Raw genomic sequence first — 24,547 nt, 5'->3', positions numbered from 1 at the left:
CAAGGGAACTCCAGCTCTATCTTAAAGTCGGGGCAATTTCCCCCTGCCTACAGGTGAAGCTGACTCTGTAAAAGGAAGCACGTCAGACTTCTCTGGCGTTGTTTCAGGATAGTTCACACTGTTACTTCGAGACATCTGGGGGTTTTTGTTGTTAACCACGAGGGCAAAGCCTACCTTTGCAAATCACTCTCAAACTACAGACTTGTCTTCCCCAGACTCAAAATGGCCAGTGAAGAATGAGATCTACCTTGAATACACTCCCAAACCAGAATATGAGCAAGATAATGGGAACTAGCATGTAACAATACTTCACAGAACATACCACAGCTCTTTGTAAGCCTACAACAAACGATTCCTCAAAATAACTCTACAGAAATAGCACATCATCTGGAATAAGGAGTTCTTACCAGCAGAAGACACGTATCAACCAAACAGAAAGTTCCCGATCTCCCGATTCCTGCGCTGCAGTGCACCACAACGGGTCCATGCTCAGGGTGAAGTGAGCCCGATTCTCTCACTTTGAACAGGAAATTGAGGAATGAAGCAGGCGACTCTGGGACACCAAAGTCGGGCCACGTAGTATAATGAAAGTGCAGAATCTCTCTAGTTTCCTGTGTCTGTAAAAACAGCATTTAGGAAGTCTTTTCGCTTGGATACACGAGTCAGAAGTGTTCAAAGCACAGTCACCTACAACAGTGTTCTAGTCAGCAAATACAATTCCTTGTTCATTTTCCTAGCACACAGTCACTTGCATATTTAGACATACAGCTTCGGTCATTAGATATTTTTACCTTCAGGTCAACTTCAAGCTTGTTCCTTTGGAAAAATTTTAGCTACTTCCTTGGAAAATAACTCTGACTTACATGGAATGGAGTCACATGCCTGCTCAGCTTTGTACGCTACTCAGACTACACTGCTACTACATCTTTAGAACAGCTGACTTAAATTCAAATGACAAAGTTCCACCAGTCTGAGGGAGCTCTAATAGCTGCACAGCTAAGAAACTAATTACAGATAATCACCTCTTGCTGTGAAGGTCTCCATTTTGAGCACGGGAAACTGGACAAGTAAATTTATATAACATGGTTCCGTTTTTTCAGCACAGTTCAAACGCTGGCACTACTGCCTTCCAGTTTCTAGTGACAGAACATCATTTGAAGTTCTCTCAAAAGGAATCACCTCAAGTTATAGAAGCCCTTTACACTTCCTGCAGACAAAGCCCTTATATTATCACAGCTGTTCCTTTATAGGTTTGTTCCCAACCTGAAAACTTTCTTCCAAGACTACTAAACCTCTCACTGCTCTAGTACAGGGCAGCGTTGAAGAAGAGAGGAGAGGAAGGGTGGGAAACGGCATGTATACTTTTATCTTTGTATTGTGCAAAAGGAAAAAAAAAAAGAAAAAAGAATTATTTCTCTGAAAGTTAATGGCCTGACCCTTGTACCGAGCTCCACACAGCTCATTGCAGGATCAGGGCTAACGGTTCCTGCTCTCTGAGGAAGGCCATCAATGCGAAACCTGAAGATTTAAGCCAAAACCTACAAATAAACCTTAGAACAAGACACAGGCAGCTTAAGTGACAGGAAGAGCAATTATTTCAGCTATAAGACAAAAGCATCAGAACATCCGCTAAGTGATTTTATAAAGGGTTCTCTGAAAGGTAGACAAACTCACTCAGTGTATGGCTGAGACAGGAAAACAACTGTAGTTTCCCCAGATACGTTTCATAAATATTTAAGAGTTTCCCCAACACACAAACTAGAGGCTGAAGAACAATCTCATGCAGAATCACCAATTTCAGAAGAGAATCTGCTACAATTTGTGACCCTCTTTTTCAAGACCTTGTTGATGAGGAGGCAATCTCACCTCAGAGAGATTTAAGAATCCGATTGGTACTAGTTTCTGTACTTACTGTAAGGTTTTCCAATTCTAGCTGTCGTACTGTGTAATATGATTTTATATTTTCAGAGATCAATGTTAGTTTCAAATTTGTATCTTCAAAAAACATTTCTTTCTCCTCCTTCCGTGGCCAGTACTGTGCACACTTTACCTAAAAACCAATAGGAGACGTTTACATGTCTTTTATGTTTGTGTGAAAGGCAAGGAATAAACATCTTTAAATACAACATTTTCTTACAAAACGTTTTCATATGCTTTTATTACAAGGAGGACCAATTCTAACGTGAAGAGTATCAGTCTTCCTTTGTGCTGCAGAAGCACATCTCCACTGCATCTTTTCTATGAGTGAAATAATTTTGACCCTGGCTGAACTCATGAAAACACGTAAGGATTGAGGATAGGTTTGTTTAGGTAGAGCTCTCTTTCTTCTACATGTAAGCTGAAAGAGTTTGAAGCCATGGAATTTAATCAAAATCGCCAAAGCCATTATTTATTTTAGCTTGTGTCAGAAGAACAAACAAACAAACAAAAATCTAAGAACTGTCCAAGTATAAAAGCTCTCACAACACTCTGCCAAAATCTGTATTTTAGTCTCCTCTGCATTTGATTTATTATCCTCATGTCAAATATTTAAATTAAAAAAAAAAAAAAAAGAGAAAGGCGTCAACAAGAGCAGAACATACTGTGAAAAAGCGTTATGAATTCCATGAATAAGCTACCTATAGAGAATTACAACATTGCTCATTCGCCAGTGTAACATCAGATGAGATTGTGGGCTACTCCATCCCTCACCACAAAAATAAAAATAGCACTGAGATCATTTTGATTTCACATGGCACAGTTTAAAAGTAAAGTGCCAAACAAAAAAAAACCCCTCGGCATTCAGCAAACATTCCCATTACCTACTTCTGACTGAATTTCAATTTTCTCAGTAAGGTTTCGCAGAGAGCTCAGTTTTGCAAAGACTGCTACATGCTAGGGCCTTAAATGAGTCAACCAAATAGAAAAGTAGCACATTTTGCAGCGTGCAGGAAAAAACTGAAACTAAAGAAACGTATCAGCATCATAAATAGGGAAGTCTGCAACCACGTTTCTGACTGTTCAATCTAAGGATATTGTGACTGGGAGAACTGGTCTGCCACTTCTGCCACTACGCGCTGCTCCTCCGAAGTGGGAGCGCGACCACTTGCCCATACCTAAACATGCAGTAAGAATGGACTGTTGGACACGCTAATGCCTCTTTTATTAAAGGGCAAATAATATAGCTTTGAAGTTGAAGTGGAGAACAATGAAAAGAGAGCAGCGTTCTCAAGATTTAAAATTATTTCTCACAGCATTTTAATAAGAAAACCCTTCAGTATTTCATTCATAGGTGGATTAATGCTCGTTTTGCCCAGACTAATTCTAGTTTTTATTCAAAATACACCCTCCTCTAGTTTATCGAGGTGTAGAATGCAGTTATAATTCTCTGCACTTTTCTTTTTGTGTTGATGTTAGTGATACAACAACTGGCTTTATGTCTAATTTCTCCACCAAATGTTCCGTAAACAGTATTTTGTTGTGCTCCACTGTAGGTCCCCTACTGCTGCTTGCTGAGAAGTGTAAGCAGCCTGCCCTAAGGGATCACAAGAATTCATTTTGTTCAAAACTACTGGCAGTGCAGAGAATGAGCAGGAATGGTTGGAAAGGAAGAAACTATTGAAAAACACGATCACCGCATCTCTTTTAATGACTTCACTTGCACTACAAAAAAAGCAAAGCACTCAAAAGGCTGCAGTTTATTAAAACACAACTCATGGCACAAGAATTTTCCTGATTGTTGGGAATGCTTTCCTGATTATGCAAAAGCAGTTACCACCAGCAGATACCCAACATACCTGCTACCCCTCCTCCAAAATGTCCTTACACTGACTGCACTGTAACATTCAGCTTTAAAATGTGCATTTCTATCAGTCTTTAAAATTGCCTTTGTCTCAAATTCGCACAGCCGCCAAGTTCACTCCAAGGATGGCAGCTGTGGAATTAGCACAGAGGCAGAACTCTGACCCATGCATGAAAACCGTGCCGGACGGTTCCTGCCTTCTCCACCATCCGAAAGGCTGAGGCATTTCCTCTCAAAGCAGCCTCTCCATGTGCCAGGGGAACCAAAACTTTTTCTCTATCTGAAGGTAAATTACATAAAATAACCCCAAGTGCTTGTTCTTCTATTGTTTCCCTTCATCTTCTGCCTGTCTCGTCTAACGTAAACTTCCTAAAAGGCCTGGACAGAACTTAGCCCACCGCACTTGTCCTGGCAAGTAAAGCACTGGCTTAACAGCTGGTTCCCCATCACCCAGAACACCACTGCTTAAGACAGATACAAGGTGAAGCACTTTCAACAGCACCTCCATTCTCCTCAGACCTCTAACGAAGTTGTAAAACAACGACAGTGATGGACACAGATGTGCCGTGGTGCTACATGTAATAATCAGAGCTTCTACTGCGTGAAGGAAACCTGGAGTCCAAGTGCCCAACTCCTTCAGAACCATTTCGTAATGCTTGTGAATGAACACTTGGTGTAAACGACCTTTGAGAGACAGTCTGTGCACACTGAACAGAACTACATTCAGATACCTAGGTTAGCAGTAGAGACCAAATATTCATTTGTGTGGAGAGCCATATTGAGTTCATGCCTTGTTTCAGCCAAATTCACAAGAAATTAGGACCTACAACTACAGTAATTTTCTGACTGTACTAAGGTTGGTTGACTGGGCATTCAATTCTAGGCATAATTTCTTAGATTACTTATGGGCATTTTCCTCCCCCCTCCTCTTTGGGTTAGGTTTTGTGGTGGTTTGATGTTTTTTTTTTTTTTAAAGAAACTCCATAAATATGCAATGAACACATAGCTAGAACTGTGTAAGTACTTACGGATCCCTTTTCCATCACTCTGTTCAACATGACAACACCACGGCTTTTCTGTTCCCAAACCATCTCCCAAAAGTGACCACAAGTATTTGGCAAAGGACCCTGCAGAGACAGAATCCCCAGAAATAAGCATTATTTTCTGTTAATGTCAGTGCAATGTTCCCCAGTAAAAGTTACTGCACTAGGCAATAAATTTAGACAAGTAACAAGCAACTTCTTATTTCAAACTAAAAAAATGCAGTGATATAGCTTTATGTTCCATTTTCCCACTATGAATTTACCCATGAAAGCATGGTTAATCTTTTCCCCCCATACATAACAGGAAGAGAGAAGCAGTCACATTTGCAAGAAGAGAACTGGGAGTGAAAAATGCTGAGAGAATTTTCTTAGGAAAGATATACGAAAGTAATGGGGAAATAAAACCTCATTGACTAACTAAAAGCAGAATTAACGTCTGTGTTAAACTACTCTGCAACACATCATTGTTATTCATAATACTTGAAAATTACTAGACTGAATGGACAAACATTAAAAGACTAAAACAATGCCAGATCAGTAACAAATTGTATGGTTTCCCAGAATGTTCACGGATCTGCTTTGAGACTGAACAAAATAACTCCTTTTAAAGACTACTATCTATTCACAAGGTAGATTTCCTTACAACTTGTTTGTGCTATGTTCCTTTGCTATTTTCTACTCCAAAGCCATTGCTCTGAATTTTGAGCAACACAAACCAGCATCATCGTGCCTCTCATATTCAGTATCCATCTCTTTGCTCAAACAGAACAGCAGGCCAGGGTCCTCAGAAAGACTGACTGGATTTAAATAATGCCATTGGAATCCATTAAGTTCTGGATCAGAACAGATAATTAGTACCAGTTAGCTGCACACCTGATTATTCCACATATCAGTTCAACCCTATGATCAACTCCCTTGTCCTGAATAAGCAGAATAAGAGCTGTATGCACAGAATCGTTTTCATATTGAATACCGCACTGTACACTTCTTCCTTAGCAGATTTATCTCTGTTCTCTAGAAACAGGAAGGAAGAGCTGCCGCTTGAAAATATCAATCCCAGTCTACCTTTATCTAAAAGGTTGGAGGAAGGGGTAAAAAAAAAAAGTCAAGATTAGAGACCAGGACAGTCTCCAGCAAACGGAACGTTGAGGACAAACAAGAATTCTGGCACGATTGCTAGCTCTCACAGTAAGACAACAGGGTATCCAGGTATTTTTAAATTTGTTCTATAGATAGGTGTGGAATTCATAGATTTGGTTAAAAACAGCCACTTCCCTCCCACCCCCCCCAATTCCCATAACTAAAGCCTGTATTCATAGCTTCCCTCTCTCACATTACAGGTAGAAGCATCAGCATTGCCCAACTTTTTAGAAGTCATGTTATTAGGAGGTACTTTATTTGCAAATACTACGGCAACATCACTTTCAGAAGGACGTTTAAGAAGAAATATGTGGCAGAGCATTTGAAACAGATGAGAAGAAATTCCCTAATACATTTTTTAGTTAACTTCTACCCCTCTCAACGGAACACATTAACACCCGTTATATTTAAAGTATGTTATTTCAAATAGGTTTTGAACATCTTGAAGTTCATACATATAGTTTTGTAAATGTGAAGCCCTCCCACTAAGTGAGGTTCACGTCTGCTCAGAGAATTTATCAGGCAATTGAAGACTAGTGGTCTGAGGCCTTTGTGCTGACCTTCCATGTAGAGGTGCAATTCATTTCAACCACATCTAAATGTTTCTTATCATAAGCCAACAAGCAGAATTCCAGAAGTATGTTAGCTTCTAGCCTAGATGGGTCTAAAGTCAAATACACAAAGTGGCCAAAATACTCTACATAAAGTCAAGTCAGTGCTGACAGGAAGCAAGAAGAAATACGTAGCATTTCTGTAGAATTGTTCCACGTGTATGGATATACACACACAGATGTTTCTATACACTTAACTAGCCTTACAATAAAGAAAACACATAATAAGGCTAAAAAAACCCCATGAAAACCAACTCCAATCACCATGTGACTTTTATTATCCACTGCCAGCAATTACCTGGGTAAGGATGTAGCTCCTTTGGGCCTCTTCCATTTTTATCAAACTAGCATTGATATAGTCATTGTCACCTTGGTTTAGCTTAATTCGACTGTGATCAACTGCAGCATAATTAGAAAACACTGGTTAATGTATATGCAACACAGCACAATCCATGCACAACCTCATCAGGTGTTAGGATCAAAAAAGCCGAGTCATCCTGAAGAATGAAAAGAGCTTAATTTCAGGTAGCACAGAAGTGTTTGCTGCTGCTTGTAACCCTGGAAATAGAATATAGGCACTACAGGAACAGCACATCAGCAGAGCAGTGAACATAAGCTGTGCTCCGTCTTCCAGGAGTACATTGCAAGAATGGAAGTACTTGCATCCGAAGTAATCTTGTAAACCAGATCACACTGACCTATTTGGACAGTTATCAAGTTACTGTTTTTAAATAAATCTAATTCCACAACTGCTTATCTTTTGCAGCTTAAACATTCAAACCCAGCTTGTTCAAGGTTGTTAAAGGTTTGCCTAAACACATATTGGACAAACTAAACAGAGATAACTTATTCTTCTAATGGACATTTAGCTACTGTTCCCAACCCAACCACACCTCACTGCACAGAAAGAATGATTGAAATTCAAGAATTACAGCAAATGTAATTCCATTGCTCTTTTGTTAGTTTCAGCTTGCTCCACTTGGGATTAAAAACCCAAACCACCAACAAAAAAACCAACACACACAAGATGTTCCCACATTTTGCAAGAAAGCCAAACAGATTTGAAGCAGTATTATCTAAAGGCAAAAAGGAACCATTTGTTACTCATAACCCCAAATATTAGAACTGCTTAGTAAAGCAAACTATGCAACATTATTGTTCCTAGCTGATTTCCCCAAAGACTTCAGTAACTTTTAACTGCCAAGTATAAAAATTTTCTGATATACAATAATACTCTAGGCTTTGAACAGAAGATACACATTTGCCCACTGACAGAGCCTATAGAAACGCTGCATTTAAAACAGGCGGCAATGCTGCACCCTCGAAAGGGAAAAGGCCCAGAACAGGCACTGTCATTTAGTGCAGAGAAGGCAGTTTAGCAAATCAACTGTGAACTTTCTTTAGCATCTGATGCATTAAGTATTATTTGCTGACCATTTAACCAGTCCTGTACTTCTCTGCACTCTGTGTGTTTTCATCACTGCAGTCTCTCCTGCCCCGCAAAAGTACAGCACGCCCGGCACAGGCAAGCCTGAATGTTACTTTGTACGTGGGATCACGCAAGGAATGACAGGCTGCAACACCAATGGAGCTGTGCCTTGTGCGTAGGGCACATGCTCAAAGATACACTTCCCACCAGCATTCACCAAAATATGCAACGATAATCATTTCAGAAACACGGGTCTCACACCAGTAGTACCACCTTTGCAGATGTCCTCTCTTCTCCATTCCAATTAGCTTATTAGCTTACATTTATTTCTAGTAATTGTACATTTTATGCAAGACTCTTCCTCATCTCCCAACAGGGGCAGTTATGCCTTATTCACTAGAAGGACGTTGTCGTACGTATACTGCAATAGAAAGGATACTTGCAATTTTATTAATGCTACCTCAGCCACCATTCTTCTCTAGCATAAGAATTCAAAGGTAAAGCAAATTCCTTTCTTCAGGCTTCTGCCTATAAATAAGACATCTACTGTATGCTGCTCTAGTATAATCCTATGGATACGATGGCACCCTGCAACATCTAATTAATAAATAAATATATTAACAAAAAGAATTGTCTTGGATGCACATTCACCTAACAACAAATCTTGATCTTACAAGCAACATTTAGCTGTTAGAAGAAGTCATTAGAGGTCAACAGTCTGCTACAAACAATGGAAAAGAAAGTGTACTTACAGGGGCTGACATCCCTGTACCTATTTCTATTTTTGTTTCTGGGATATTTGGCCACTTTACATGGAAAATCACTGGCTTCATGCCTGATGTCCTGAAACAAAAAAAAAAACAAATAAAAATAAAGTCTTAAATATTAATCCATCTAGTATCATCATACCATTAGCTATTTCAAGACAAATCCCCATTTGACTTCACATCTTCACATTTCTAGTTCTAGACAGAAAGCACTTTGGGCTTCAAATTAAAAACTGAATTTAAAATTACCAGAATCCACCACTAACATTACTTGTTAAAATATTATTACTGTGCATAATAAAGTAGCAGAACATTCACCAGACATTATGCCCTTACACTCTTGATGGATCAGGGTCTCTGCCCCAAAGCACTTTCATATAAACTGCTTTAAGGAATTGTTTCCACCATCAATGAAACTATCAATTGTACTTCTGACTCAGCAGCAATTAGAAAAATGTTCATTGTGATAGAAAAAAATCTGTCTACCCCCCTTGGCATCAAACACACACATGGAGCAATGACTTGTCTCAGATCACTTACACCTTTACCTTGAATTATCAGCAAGATGTCACAAAGCTGAGAAAGGTGAAAGTTCTTTGTATTCAATTCACATGCTCAACTAAAACATATATATCATCTCAAGCTTATAATTAGGGTTTCTTGCAAGGTTTTTTTCAAAGGCATATAATAGCTCAGCTGAGAGAATTTCAAAAATCAGAATAAAAAGAATTTTGCTGTCATTGGACATGAGTGCCAATTTGTAGAAACAAAACTTCACACTGTAAATAAATACTGCCTAAAGATGCAATTCTTAAAAATCATAATACTAGGAACGTCAGGATGAAGCTGTTAGATTTAACTGAAATTAATGAAAACTGAAGAAATGAATTTACTGTAGAACTGATATTTCAATAGCATAATTAAGTTTAAGAAATCCTAAGACAGACGTTGTGCGCATACATGACATGAGCAAATGAACCTAGCCCAGAGGCCACTAAAAAAAAATAATTAAAAAGAAATTATTAAGCTAAATTAATCTCCTTTCATTGGATGAAATTAATTTCGCTAAATATAGCCAACCAAATGAAGCAGAGTTTAATATTAGTTATCTGTCCAGATACAGACATATCTGAGCATGGAGTGGATCCACACCCAGTGTGACTGGAGAACAGGTTTCTGCACACAGGACGTTAGTGCGTCTGGAGGGCTGCTTGTGATTCATAGCTCACCTGCACAGAAAGGCTGGGCACTCCTCTACTAACAGTTTCAAATTAGCTCAGGTTTTGGTTCAAACTGTGGTAGCCTTCCAACATCAAAACAGGAGGATTTTACACCAGCAAATGCAATCCTAAAATGCAGGTCAAACCAACCTGGTTTTCAGTTCCTCTCAGTTTTACATGAAGAACTATGAACAATGCTTAAGATTTTTTTTTTTTTTTTTTTAAAGTGGGCTATCTACTGCAGCTTATTATTTGTTCATCTTTTTCTACGCCATTATTCAGATACGTATCAATTTACACCGAATGCTATACGACAAGGGAACATTTCTAGTTTACGTATACCTGCTCAAAATTAGTACAGTATTCTGAAATGGCTCCTCACTAAAATAAGCCCTGACATCAGCTGCTTTCTTTTTATAACTTAACACATGGCTGCCAGTATTTCTGCTTATGAAGAATGCAGTCTGGAGAATATGATCTTGACTGCTACAGTCTAATATTTCAAACATGAGGCAGCTAAAATGGGTGTTTTCATAAATTCATGTCTGTCCCTAGGTTAGTGACTTTATATTTCGCAGGGGTTTATTTTTCTTCTGTACTGACTGTACAGGATTAACAAGAGACAAAAAGAGGGAACTAGGAAAAATCGTTTTCTGTATCTGTAACCACATTTCCCACAGAGCCTATGTATGTTTTTTTAAGTGTTTTAAAAAAACCAAGAAAACAAACAATACAACCATCCCATCACTTAGGATTTATATTAAAAAAAAAAAAAACAAAACCAAAAACAACAGCAAAACGCAAACCAAACCAGAAGACCCTTAGGCATTTTTGCTGTAAATATTGGGTTAAATTATCAGTAGCACTAATCTACACTGTTTCCTTTCACGGCATCAACAAATTTGAAAGACCTGTCCCCTCTTTTAAAAAAGGAAATGGATTAAATGCTTCATTACAGAAATGGAACGATACAAAGGCATTCTAATATAAAAACATTATACTTAAGCATACATGTGTATGTGCACATACACACTACTCCCAGCCTCAAAGAGTTCCCCAGATTCAAATACCAACATCACACATTTAAGGATCTCAATCTGGCAATTTATTGTTCTGGGAACAGAGCTGGCTGTTAGGTTGCTACCAAATATTAGATCTTTTTAAAGACGTTATGATGCCTAAAGGTACTGAAAGAAGAAGGGAGTTCTAGGAGAGGTGTAACTCCCCATAGGCACAGAGAAAACGAAAAGTAAGTAGTTACCCAGACAATTTAAAAAGTGTCATATATTTCTGAAGCACAGCTCAACAAACAGAAAAAAATGGGGTGGGGTGGTAACAAAATGAGGCACCTGGATATGGCAACAGGCAAGCTGCTGCCTTGGATGAAAATCCAACCAGCTTATAGCATTTAAATTCTGAATGTAATGATCACCAGTAAAGTAGAAAACCCTGGAAGATATGCATGCCTGGACCTCAGTGGTCAAATCCATATCCGAAAAGACGGGGCATACTCTTCTCAGCAATACGGGATAAAAGTGGTTTGGGGTTTTTTTTGTTGGTCTTTTTTGTTTGGGGTTTTTTTTTTGGCAGCTACAGCAGTTGCAAGAACATGTAAAGTGACAAGAAATCTAAGATCACTTCCAGGATATGAAGCTGACTTTAGTGGAAATAAGATGGCCTTCAACAGAGAAAATTATTGGAGAGAACAATCTCGTGACAAGTTCCGTACAACGGCCATGTTACAGGCCTTCTTGTGCATTCCTCTAAAACTTCTGTCATCGGTTATTGCAGGAGTCACGTAACTACTGACGTTCACTGGTGTTAGGCCATTTCAGAGTATGTCAGTAACAGTACTATGGGATCTCCGTGTTGGAGAAAGCAGACTCATTCAAAGCATGGAAATATTATGCTATGAGGAACTTGAAGCCAGTGATGTCATGAGAACTGAAGTTGGTGGATGAACACAGGGATTGATAGTTACAAAACATCTTCTTGAATCACACTCATAGTCACACTGCAGAGATCCTATCATTTAAAAAGGAAGCTCGACATTTCATTTAAAAGGTCATGCAATATAAAACTTTAATGAGGAAGGGCTAGAACTGAAGTCAGTTTTCCAAAGTCAAATGTTTCTGGTTTTGAGCATGAGTCATTCCATGCCACTCATCTCCTGGTTTTAAGTCCTGTACCCTGTGCAAATACCCCCAAAAACTTCAGGGGTGGAAAGAGGAAGTCTCCTGAAGTGCTGTTCTTCAAATGGCAAGTTCCTGTAGCTGTTAACTTTCAGTAGTGACTGGAATAAGAAGTTCTTTAGTACTTTACAGAAGGTTGCTCTCAGTTGGATGAATGGGATCCGCTCAGGCTGACAGCACGACATTTCCTGCCGCAAAGAAAGAACACAGAATGCAAAGGCAGATGGCTGTGTTGTTCAGACAATTCCAGAGTCCTCCAGATGTTCATCAGGAAGAGGTGCTCACGATGGCTCTCAGCCCCTTTTCCCAAAGCCTTCTGCACCAGAACACCTGACCCTTCCTCCCTTCCCCCTGCCACAAACCTATCATTAGTGATTCACTCTGTAGCCCACAGCCCGTTCTTTCCATTTCTCTCAGCCTTCAAAAAAATCACCCTCAATTCAGCCTCCTAACCTGTAACTACTCTGGAGTTGTAGGTCGGTCAATTCCCGCTTTGCTCAGTAAGTATTTTCTGCAAACTGTCCTACTTGTCCCAGCCACTGGTACTCCGCATGACACTACAGCTGCCATGCATAAACTCTTGGCACAACAGCACACTTGACTATACTTTCCCCATCTTGTTCCAACACCACTGGGAGATTAAGAAAGAGAAGATACACCTCAAAATCCCCAAGTAAGTATTAGGTAAGATCACATGAAGAGGTGTTCATGACAGCAGTCATTCAAGCACACTGCAGAGTTGCATAGATTCACATGCCAGTATTTCCAGAAGAGAAACTAAACGTCCAGTCTAAAGGCCTTCAGATTCAACAAGGCTCCTGGGGAACTCTGCAGCAGGCCTCAATTTTATTACACCATAAACTCTGGAGTAGCTCAGACTAAGAGATAATGATATACTGTCATTTTAACAGTTGTGTTCCTACGGGAAGCAGCAATTGCCAAGATCTTATCATGGGCTATAGAAGTGCACAGTAATCTATCTACTGAGGCAGTCATGCTAAGAAAAGCAATTCACAACAAGTATATAAAGACTTAAATAAAAAAGTAATTCTAGCTTAAGAGTTTTTTTAAAAAAATAATCTTTCCTCTTAAAGATAACACTGAAAAAAATGATGACACTGCTGCAAAAGGTAGAAGAGTGAAAAGAAAAAAGTTACAGTAAAGTCAAGTGAAAGCTGCTGTTTTCTGAGACGACATTACAGGCTGATTTCAGAATGGAAATACCCCTAAAATTATATGAGGTGGCAAAGACCTGTACAGAAGCCCACAAGAAAAACAGGTAGTACTAAGGGATCCACAATAAACAGCTACTTTACACAAACAGGAAAGGGTCTTCAGATTCAGTGTGTAAGGGAGCAAACTGAGTCACTGAGAAGCAGTAAACTGAGTCCTCACAAAAGAACCTTGCTAAGATACAAAGCACACATCAATCAACTGTTCATTCAACCCACTTTGACAAGGAAGATTGGATTTCTTATCCTATATTAAACTTTACATCGGGATATTTGGACAGGGACATGAAATGAGGATGTAACTTTTAGGTAACAAGAAGGCAATCTAGAGATCACATAAATGAACAGACAATTGCATCACATAACACTAGTCTTTGCAACAAGATCCAGAATTTTAGCCAGATAAATGAAATAAATGTAGATTTTAAGACCTTTTTAGAACATTTTATCTAGTCTCTCTGTTTTGGTTTCAAGTAAAGTATGGTAGATTGATTTGCTTATTAATCTCCCCCAATAAAGCCAGTCTGCTGGTGTGCCAAGCTTCTTCCTGAGGTCAAGTAGAGAGCGAGAGAAAGGGACAGGCTTGTTTAAAGTTCAACAACACTATTACGTGAGTTTGTGTGTGGGGAAAATAAATAAATAAATAAATAAATCACTCACTTGCAACATGGTTTTCCTAGAAAGCCCCTTGCTAACTCAGCACTACATGGGCAATCTGGAACAGGTTGTAGCAATACAGCGTAAGCAGTGTTTCTGACACTAGTCAGCTGGTTGTAGGCACGGAAATAACCCCCCAGGAGAATGTAAACTGGGCATGATTGTGTTATTAAATCATATCAGCACATGAGAAAGTGTACTAATTTTTTCTGGGCCCACATTTATTGTAGCTAGCAAATATCATGGATTGTTTCTCACTACTGACTAGTTTCAACATGCCTAAATGTAGAAATTTAAGAATTATGAAAGTAAATCCTGCAGTACTTTATTGTACCCACTTCATCATGGTAGGTAACCGAACACTGTAAGTGCTCAATTAAACACTTGCACCTGAATGGTTCTTACAACTTGGACGTGCACTTCCAGAACAGAGAAAGCCATAGACTACTGTCATTTCCAAATTTTAACAGCGTATTTATTTTGCTTGTTGTCAAAAGGAAGACATTGCTGTGGAATAAATAATTGCAATTCTGCAGAACTCAGCTGTTCAGATTCTCGTATTTCTTCAACGTCGTTATCTGCAACGAGTAAAAACTGATTTTTCAACTCTGATTTTTTTGAGGGTTGCAGCAGAGCCAGAGTGATCAAATATCTGAACTCTAATATTAGGTTACAGAATTACATGAGACTTCTCAAATTTCAGTAAGTTCAAAATACAGTTTGTTCTTGAAATTTATGACCCATAACAAAAGAAGTTCAGAGTAGCTGGCAGGAACACTCTACTGCTGTTTTGTAGCCACTACTCACTGCCAAAACAGGAAACAACTGAATGGAGGGTCATCCTGAAGTTTCCTTCGTCTTCGTGTCCATCTCTATTTTTCCTCCCAGATAGTCAATCTGCTGCAGAAGTGCATCTTAAACGTTACTGGAAGGATAGAGACTTTTGAGAAGATGAAACAGCTTTTTCTTGACAGCTGTTGTACAAAAGAAAAGCTTTGCTATCTGTATCATCCAACAAAGTCAGTGCCAGGAAATAAACCACAGTCTCATTAAAGTGTTAAGAGGTTCTAACTCAGTTACTCTTCTCCTGTAAGAAAAGTAATCATGGAGACGAGATCCAGATCTTGATTTGCCCAAACATTAGAGGCCTCCAGACAGAGTTTTGGTTTCTCCAGATAGAGAGAGTTTTGGTTTAACCTCATCTCAAATAGACTGGTGCATCTGACAGCCCAGCTATCTACATAACTCCTAAAGGAATTCAGTCTATGTAGCAAATCCAGACCTTAATTTGTTTGCAGTATGGGTTTTGTATGAGTTTAAAAATATGTATTCCTGGCCTCTAGGTATTCCAGGCTTCATAAACTGACAACTGTGATTATAAACACAGTCCTCCCTTCCTAGTTACCTAATATTTTCAGTCTAACATCTCATAAGCCACCTAACAGCATTATAGCTTTTATAGAGCTACCACCATGAAACAAATAAACCCATCCCACCCCCAAAAAAAACAAGGAGGTAAAGACCATGTGTGTCAACTTTGCAGGCTGGGGGGGGGGGGGAGAGACGAGACACAAAACCTGCAAGTACTAGAAGGTGAGGGAGGGATGAGAAAAGCTTCTTCTGACACCTTTTCACAGCAAAACCAGATCACTGTGCTGCACAAACAAGGTATTTTCTAGAGTTTAGCCAAGCTGCAAATGACAAGCTGCAAATTGGAAACAAAAGGACAAGAGATGCCCTTGGAACCAGTGCAGATAGTTTACAGTTTCTCAAGGGGATCTCCGACTTCATGAAATGGGAACCATGGAATGACATGACTTTTTATTTATGCTCACTCAGAATCCTCTACTATCTTTCAGAGATACTACATACAATGTTAACAGCCTCAGTTAACCTTAAGAAAGCAAGAGTGTACTATTGCCCCAAATTCCTGCGTAATCCATTATCACCATGTAATCTTAAGAGAAATGAGCTCATTTGATTAAAATAACTAACTAACTAAATGAGACAATCAACTGTAATCCCTCTTGCTTTTGAGTGCCCCTTCTTCAGCAAGGTTTACAAAGTGACACACTGAGCTTCAGGCTATCTGCATCAACATCACTCCGTCCTCCCAGTTTCATCATTTGTACAGGTACATTGTTCACTTTCACAGTCATTAGTCACTAATATTTTAAAGTTTTACTGCTTTTTAAAGAAGTTTGGTTTGTTTTGGGGTTTTGGGGTTTTTCTTAATCATTAAGCAGCTGTGTATTTGCCCCTTTCGGCTCCCTCGAAATTACACAAATATTTTCAAACATATGCTAGATGTTCAAGTATTCAAATTAATTTACATGGGTCCCAGAAAGCAGCATAGGTTAATATATCAATTTGAACAGTGGTGTATTGACACCAATTAACATACACTTAACACTGAAGTTCAGTCTTAGAAGTTCAATGTATAAATGCAGTAAGCCTGACTCATCTATAAAGCTCAGTGTTCTCCACAGGGAAAAAAAAAAAATTCCAGTCTTTTTAAAAGGTTTGAGATAATCTTTTGTTTAAACAATTTCAAGGACTGTGCTAGAAAAAGGGCAGAAGACTTCAGACGAAAGCTAATTAGCCTGGTTTGCACAGTTAATAACACTAGTAACAGCTGCCAACTTTTTAAAAAAATTAATATCTGGCTTATAGAAATAATTTATTTTGTAAAATCCACAATAAAACTGAGATAAACTTCCTAACAGCTGTCTAACAGCAGCCAATTGACACTGTATCTCTCAGTAACCAGAGTCCTATTTACTAAAAGATAGTAGAAGGCAATGCCATGTTGACACGGTTTAATCTGTAACAGTTTTATCCAAAAACCCTTTGGTAGAAGGATAAAGTATTTTTTTTTATGTAACAGGCATTCGATCAAGCTATCAAAACCTACTTCATCTTCAGTTGAAATCAGCAAACTAAAATCTAGATTTTGCTCTGAATTTAACCAGGTAACTTGATGGTTTAAATCCCCAAGTCATAACAGAAGAGAGTCAGAAGAAATAAACTGAAGTATTTTCCTTTAAGCTTTTCAGGACCTATCACCAGGTGGTGGTTCTTTACCTGTCATGATTGACATACGGATAGCCTATTCTTAGAGCCCTGGAAACAGGTTATTCTACCAGGCAGTGGCTAATTTATCTTCAGAAGATCAAGAAAAGATACTAAAATAAAGGTAGGAAAAAATGAGACTTTTTGCTCTAGATAAGCACAAACCAGTTGTAAACTTCATCACCATTACAGGAATTACCCAGAATCATTCTTATTCAGATTTAAATCTCACCTTTTAAAAAAACCACACAACCTTCAAGAATAAAAAAAAGGCTTTATTATTTTCAGTCATTTCAAGTGATGTCTGCGGGGGGGGGGGGGGGGGGGGGGGGGGGGGGGAGAAAATAAAAAAATCACTCATGCTTTGTTAATACCAGAAGTTTCACTTTGGGCAGAAATCAATATGCAGAAAGTGAATCAGTGGAGCCTGACTTCCTGTAAATAGATTTCAGCACACTGAAACAAGCACATTTACAATCTTGAAGCAGAAGAATGTTCCTGTAAGCAAACACAGGCACGTAGTTCCATTTAATAACTTGCTGTCCTCTCCCTTCACACAGAAGGCATGTGTGATTGGATCTATACAGGTCCAGGGCATCAGAGCATGTGCTCTGGTGTAGGGACAAAAACTTGCTCATAATTATACTCCTAACTCCTGTCGGCTGTACAATAACAGTAGTAAGCAACAAAAATCATTACCAGACCCTGTCTGAAGTTGCCTTTTCCCCCCTCCTCCAGGTGTCCACTCTGACAAACTGTCTCCTTAATTTTGATGAACACACCAAAAAGTCACCTGTGGGTTTATGGGTTGCAGGTTGGTTTGTTTGTTTGTTTGTTGGGGTGAGCTGACTGTTTTTAAATCATGTCTTTCCTAATGAAACTACAGTTGCTAGCTTCTTGTCAGGTATTTAAGACTTGCTCACACGTTTCAAAAAAGAAAAAGATATCTAAGAGATCCTTTAACTTAATTATTGTTTCAGAATCTAACCTTGGCCTGGCATCTGATTTGACAACAAGGAAATATTTTTGATCCAATTGGCATTCTGCAACCAGACCCACTTCCATCACCACCACCACGAGTGCCCTCATCAGGCAACAGATTCAAGGTCTTATCAGTTAAAAGCTGAACAGATCTATACAGATTCCTTTTTTCTTATCTCTGGGTTTTGACTCCAACATATACTTCTGCTCCAAGACTTTTTGTTCTGAACACATCCTGCTCTTCTATTTACTTGGGCATGCTGCCCACTAAAAAGAATATAAATTTACAGAATATCTGGCATTTTTATTACTACTGTTAACAGGGAATTTGAGAGGCTCCTAAGGTACTAGGTAATCTTCTGCCTAAAGAGAGACTCCAGGCAGTTGTTTAGTATCGGCTCTCCTGTCACTGTTTAAGGCCCTCTAAATCCGCTGGGGAGACTATTGACCTGCTCATCTAATGAACTGGAACAGAACTGCTACAGTTACCACAGGACTCAGAGGATCCAAACACAGAACAAGTCCTGCGGTCTTGATGACTAATACCACACTTGCTGGGCGTGAAAGCAAGCAGCCCTGCATATTTGAGGAGCTGAAGTTTGAGTCTTCCTACTAAGCCTCGGTTAAGTTTTCTAAAAAGAGGCTTCATTTTAGATTATAACATATACTTCACATTCACTGAACTACAAACGAAACATGTCTGTGGTATTTGTGTCCTTTCACCTTTTCCTGGAAAGTATGTTGACTAAAAGCCAAACAAACAGCACAGCACTTTAGCTGCTTAATAGACAAACACAGCAGTCATTTCGTTCAGGACATTTTAAAGAAACAAAATAAGATTACAAATGTTAGATTTATTTTTTTAAAGAAATGACACATTTGTGCATTTGTCTTATCAGCAGTTTAAACCTACACAATTGCAGAACTACCATAGCATTATTTTGACTCCTTTAATAGATGACATGAGTTAAGCACATCTAGATTACTAACTGGTATCTTAAAAATAGCGGTCACATTAACAGAAGACCAGTCAAGTCCACTATTGCCTATCTGCAGTGATACATGCTCATCAATAACATGCAGAACTTCTTAAAATAACAGAACTGTCAAAGAGAAAAGGGCAGGCTACAATTCCCAAGTGATCTTAATTTTATCAAGGTAATTTTCAAATTAAGATACCATATGTGAGACAGAGATCTAATTGTCCAGCACACACCACAACTACGAGTTACCAGAGACAAACAGCATTGGAACAATGTTTTAGCAAGCCACTGCTCTAAGCTTAAAAGATGCAGTTCCACCTCAAGATATATGTCTACACGTCCCATACGAGCAGCTCACAGTCACCTTCCTGATGTGTTTATGAAATTATCCACAAAAGCATAACAAATCAGAGCTTCCAAACATTCCAACTGGTATGATACACATATCACATTCCCTCCCCCAGGGAAAGGCAATTTTGCCATGAAGGCAGAGCGCAGAAGTCGACAGCACAGAGTATGAGCCCACTACTAAACCGGAGGCTTGTCCTGGGAAAGGATCTTGAGGAAAATGACAAGGTGTTTACAAAGCAGTCCCAAAACACCAACCACAAATAAGCTGGGAACACAACCTTGCCAACTAATTAGCTTTCCCTTTTCTCCCTAATTGAAACTAATTAGGAAGCATCCATGAAGCATCAGGGATTTGAGTTAGGAGTAAGGCCATAAAGTGGCCCTAGGGGACAGGTAAAGTACCTACAAAATACGCAAGACCTTTGCAACATTTGTGATGTGGGTAAAACTGCTATCTACTACAAAGTCATCACTTCTCCTAAATCCATCACTTTGCCTATCCAGCAGAGAAAAAAGATTTATTTGCCAGGCTTTGGGGTATTCTATAGTTCTAATCCTCAAGGCAATCCTAACAAGTCAGGGAAAGAAAAGTTGTTTTACAAACAGTTTCATAGTGGTAAAGCTTTTTTTTTTTTCCTTCCAGGGAGTTTGATTTTACACCCATACATTTCAGACTGTTTGATTTTTATGCACACATTTAGCACCAGGACAATTCCTTGGAAGGCATCTGATTCCCTGAATAAGATCACAAGGATTTTTAACCCTGGATTTGGCGAATAGGAACACGCTTTTTACAGTTTTCAGCTTGTGCTGCAGCACTACTTTCTGTTGCAAATGGATGATGATGGTCAAATACACAAAAAAGTACTTCTCTCTCCTGAATGGTGCCATATCTACATTAAAGGGGTGGCCATCCAGCTACTAACAATGAAGACCAAAGACCATTTACAAATACTACTTGAAAATAGGAAATAAGATGACCTCAGAAGTTTTGGTGGGTACTCAAAATGAATATTAAGAAATAGGTGGAATGAGAGATGGTTATACAGAGACAATTTGATCAAAAGCAAAAAATCCACCAATGTCAGAGAGGTCTTACAGCACTAGATGTGCCTGAAAACAAAAAAATCTGCATTTTTAAAGAGCTCCAGAGTCGTTCTCATATCTACTTATCAAGCTCTTTACAAATTCAACAACTTGACTTGGCACCTTACAACACCTCCTAGAAACCACAGTCAATGCAATGAATAATAGGTAAAGCAGGAGACTTCATACACTCTGAGATTTACCATCAATTCATTTTTGTTAGACTGTTAACACAATTAGAATTTGCATGCAAAGGGAAAAGATAGGCTGTATGTAAGAACACAAACACATAATCCTTTCTAAGTTCATTAGGGAATTAAAGCTACAAAAATACCCTTCTAGGACTTACACAGGAAAACATCATACATTTTTTCACATCACTGCTATTGTCCTCTGGATGCCCTGATGTCAAGCTTGTTGTTGCTGCTGACATTACATTCCAAAATAAACATTTATGTCAACTTGGACTGCTAAAACATCGAAGGGTTTAAATGAAAGAGAGGCAAGCCTTTATGTTAGATGGTGATTTTGATCTACCCAATCTCTTCTGAATAGCCAGTTGCATCCTCCCTCAAGAGGAGTGCAAATGCATCAGTTAAGGATGTCACCCACCGAAGACAGCCAGAAGACACCTCCTGGTTGCTATTATGGATGCTGCTTGTGTTCTCCAAGCAGATTAGTTTTCATCCGCAATGCTCAAACTCATTAGGTTTCTAACTTAGGAGTCAATGTTTCTCACTACCATTTTAGGAATCCAACCACTTCGCTGTAATGCTCTTGGGTTGACAGCTGTGTTGGAACAACTATATATTTCTTCTTTCAGAAGGGAGGCTATTTCTCTGAGCAATTTTTTTAGGCTCTTGTAGGAATGCTTTTGTCTTCCCTGGTCCCTAGAGGCAAGGGAAGAAAGCTTTAGATTAGCTCTCCTACCCCATCACTAGCACTATAGAAAAAACAAGTGTCACTGGAAGTGGACATCATTCAAAGCCATGGGAGCCAGGCCTGCAAATCATGCATTTTCTTTACGTTTTTGGTGAGAAGTCTTTCTAAATACAAAACCACTTCTAGATTAACGGTCAATAGCCTATTTTCCATGATGACACAAAACCAGAAACAAAAGGATTATTACTTAGGAATCAGAACTTCTGGAGTTTGCCTAGTTTTTATTTTCTTGATTTGAGTTTGTCTGAAAGCATCTTACTATGATGAAAAACAGAAGTGAAAACAGGATTAATTTGCAAGCATAATTTTCTACACCCAACACTGACTAACACTAAACTCGGTTCTTATTTACTGTAATTTAGAGGATAGAGTAAGCAAGCTATTGGTCTTAACAGAAGCAAACAGGAATTAAAATAGTTTTTATAAGACTTCTTACTCACATAGTTACATATGCCTTTAGAAAGTACAGTCAGTTAAATCAGTTTTAGACACCAGCTTGCCATATGTTATGTTAAAATTAGACTGATTCTTTTTTTAAAACAGCAACAAATTTATGCATGAAGTATGTCCATTCAGTACACACAGATTTTGAGGAATGCTTTTGCTCATCCAGTAATCTTTGCAGAAAGTACATATAAAGATTAGAAAAAAGAAAACTAGTTCAGAACATAATTTTGAAGTTAATCTTGACCGTATCTCATAGAACAGTAAACACTTTACACAAAGTAAGCTCCACCAGCATTGTTTTCCAAATTTTTATTAGTGCAGTTATTTAAAAGTCTGCAGAAGTACAGTTAACTGCAATGACTTTTAGATTTCAGCATAGAATTTATAGTCATTTTTACAGGATCTGTACAATGATCACATCTCAAGGATCAACTGAAAAGCATTCTGAATGCCAACAACAACATGCAAGAAATTCTTGTGTAATAGAGAAAGGCAACTTTCTTGGAGGGCAAGAAAAGGGGGAATATGTATGCTAGACAGACTATACGTAAACAACTTACAGAAAACAACAATTACTTCATTCCAGGGCTCATACATCTTCCTTTGAGGAAGTTTTCAGTTTGAATTCATACAAGTCACAGACATGATTTTCATGTAACGCAGCCCATGTGCCACCTGAAGTGTTCTTTGTTCGATTTAAAAAGTAACAGACTGGTTGCACTTAAAATATTTATTTTACCTAGTTTGCCAGTGTGATAAATACACTTTAATATAATTTTTAAAAGTAATAACACGGGTACCATTAAGAACTAGAGACATCATAAGCTGGCTAAAAATAGTAATTTGAATTCCTAGCTTAGTCAGCTTGGCAGAAACAGCTGTGTTCACTGTAACCTCTAATTATTTTGCATATTATAAGAGTTCCAAAGGTTATTTCCCTCTCAGAAATCTTCTAAATTACCCTTCACAGCACAATACTGTTACCATATCAAATGCAACAGCAACAGATTATTCAGACTTTAGAGACTTACCACTATTTTTTCTGTAATGTTTCATTTATAAAGGCATATATTCTTATCTGATAAGGTAAAGGCAATCTCCTCTCTATCTGCAGCATTCAGAAGAGCCTGTCTTGAAAGGAAAAGAAAAGGTCCAGTTCATAGCTGCTTGCTTATGAACATGTACTCCTTGTTTAAAGAGCTCTGAACGCTAGTTTCAGTAATTAACGCACAAAAGTGTTCACGTAGCTCCTGTATCTATTCAGCAGCAAAAGCACGAAACAGACAGACTTGAACACACTTCTCAAACACAACACGCCAGAGCTGCCATAAAGGTTTTTTGTGAGCCCTCTGTGTTTTAGAAATGGTGACCCAGAGACTGGCATTTTTCAGCCATTTTTGTTCGGATGATGGAAGAAATGCATTAGAAATCAAAGGGGTTTTTTAGCCAAATTGTAAATGTAATACTATATCTCGGCCATACAGCCCAATTTTCTGCTACATAACCTTCTGAATAAATTACATTGGCAAGCTTTTCAAAATGCTGACTGTCCCACCAACAGTCAAAATATCATTGAATTTACATGGCAGAAGTAGTGGCAAGCCAATGTTGAACACGCTTGAATATGAATTAATGGTCAGATTTTGTAATTAAAACATAGGTGGCTCTACATGTACCAGATTCTTACTCTGCAGAAACATGTATATCAGTGATGAAGAATGAAAGATGAGGACCAACATGCATTATCACAGTGCCTCTAAAATTGGCATCCACAAAATAAGTCGTACTTAAGCCATGATGGTTTTGGTTTACACGCATTCTGTCAGTTACTTTATTAGCATTTTTATAAACAGGAAAGGTAAGAGAATAATTTCTTGAAATATATTTCTATTGGTGAAAGCATATTTTTAAAGCTACTTGGCATAGAGACAATTATGAGAAACTACCGTAACATAAAAACCCATGTTAAACCTTTAAAAGAATAAGCAAAGCAATACCAGTAAATGTTTAGAATGAAAAGAAAGGACGCAGTTCTAATGCAAGTAAAGTCTGTTCGTTACTTTGAAACGCTGAGCAACTGCAGTCAAGAGTTTAAAGCAATTTTTTTTTTTCTCATGGCTAAGGGTGTCACCCTGCATCAATTATTTCATTCACATTAGGTACTCCAATAATCTAAAAGCGAAGTAAAACTTTCTAATATATTTGCAAATATTAAGGAAATAAAGTCACATCATGACTATGGTGGCACATATTCAGACCACATCAGTATTATTTTTATATTTAGAATACTATGGGACAGGCAACAGTCATATTTCCAACTTTCTACTAATTCCATCAAAATTCTCAAAGTTATGAGCTCGTATGTACAGGAAGTACTAAAACACACAAGAAAGGAAGTGGCAGGAATTGTTAAATAGGAAGCTGTGAACTCTGCATTACCTACTGAAAAAAAAAAAAGAAAAAAGAAAAAAAAAGATACCTACATCTTATTTAGTGGTAAACTTCATTTCCTTGAAGATGTTTGTACCGGACATTGTTTTACTGGCTTTCTTGAGATGCAATTTTTATATTCAAAGTGTGAGGTGGATTACTAGATTTATTTAGTATCAAGTA

At 38.3% G+C, this 24,547-nt stretch overlaps 1 protein-coding gene across 2 annotated transcripts in view; it reads right to left on the bottom strand.

Annotated features, from left to right (window-relative positions):
* The window catches only part of PTPN1 (protein tyrosine phosphatase non-receptor type 1), a 42,445-nt gene that overhangs the window by 4,786 nt on the left and 13,112 nt on the right, over nt 1–24,547 (bottom strand). For both annotated transcript variants that reach the window (XM_086474536.1, XM_086474537.1), the window contains exons 2-6: nt 8,757–8,847; nt 6,874–6,974; nt 4,810–4,908; nt 1,913–2,050; nt 408–617 (exon numbers count right to left, since the gene is read on the bottom strand). In XM_086474536.1, the coding sequence (XP_086330662.1) occupies nt 408–617; nt 1,913–2,050; nt 4,810–4,908; nt 6,874–6,974; nt 8,757–8,847 (639 nt within the window). The remainder of the gene's footprint in view (nt 1–407; nt 618–1,912; nt 2,051–4,809; nt 4,909–6,873; nt 6,975–8,756; nt 8,848–24,547) is intronic.

The sequence above is a fragment of the Leptosomus discolor genome, chromosome 17 (assembly GCF_034619465.1).
Source record: "Leptosomus discolor isolate bLepDis1 chromosome 17, bLepDis1.hap2, whole genome shotgun sequence".
NCBI lineage: Eukaryota > Metazoa > Chordata > Aves > Leptosomiformes > Leptosomidae > Leptosomus > Leptosomus discolor.
The sequence above is the reverse complement of the archived record's forward strand: the minus strand, read 5'-3'. Positions and strand labels throughout refer to the sequence as shown.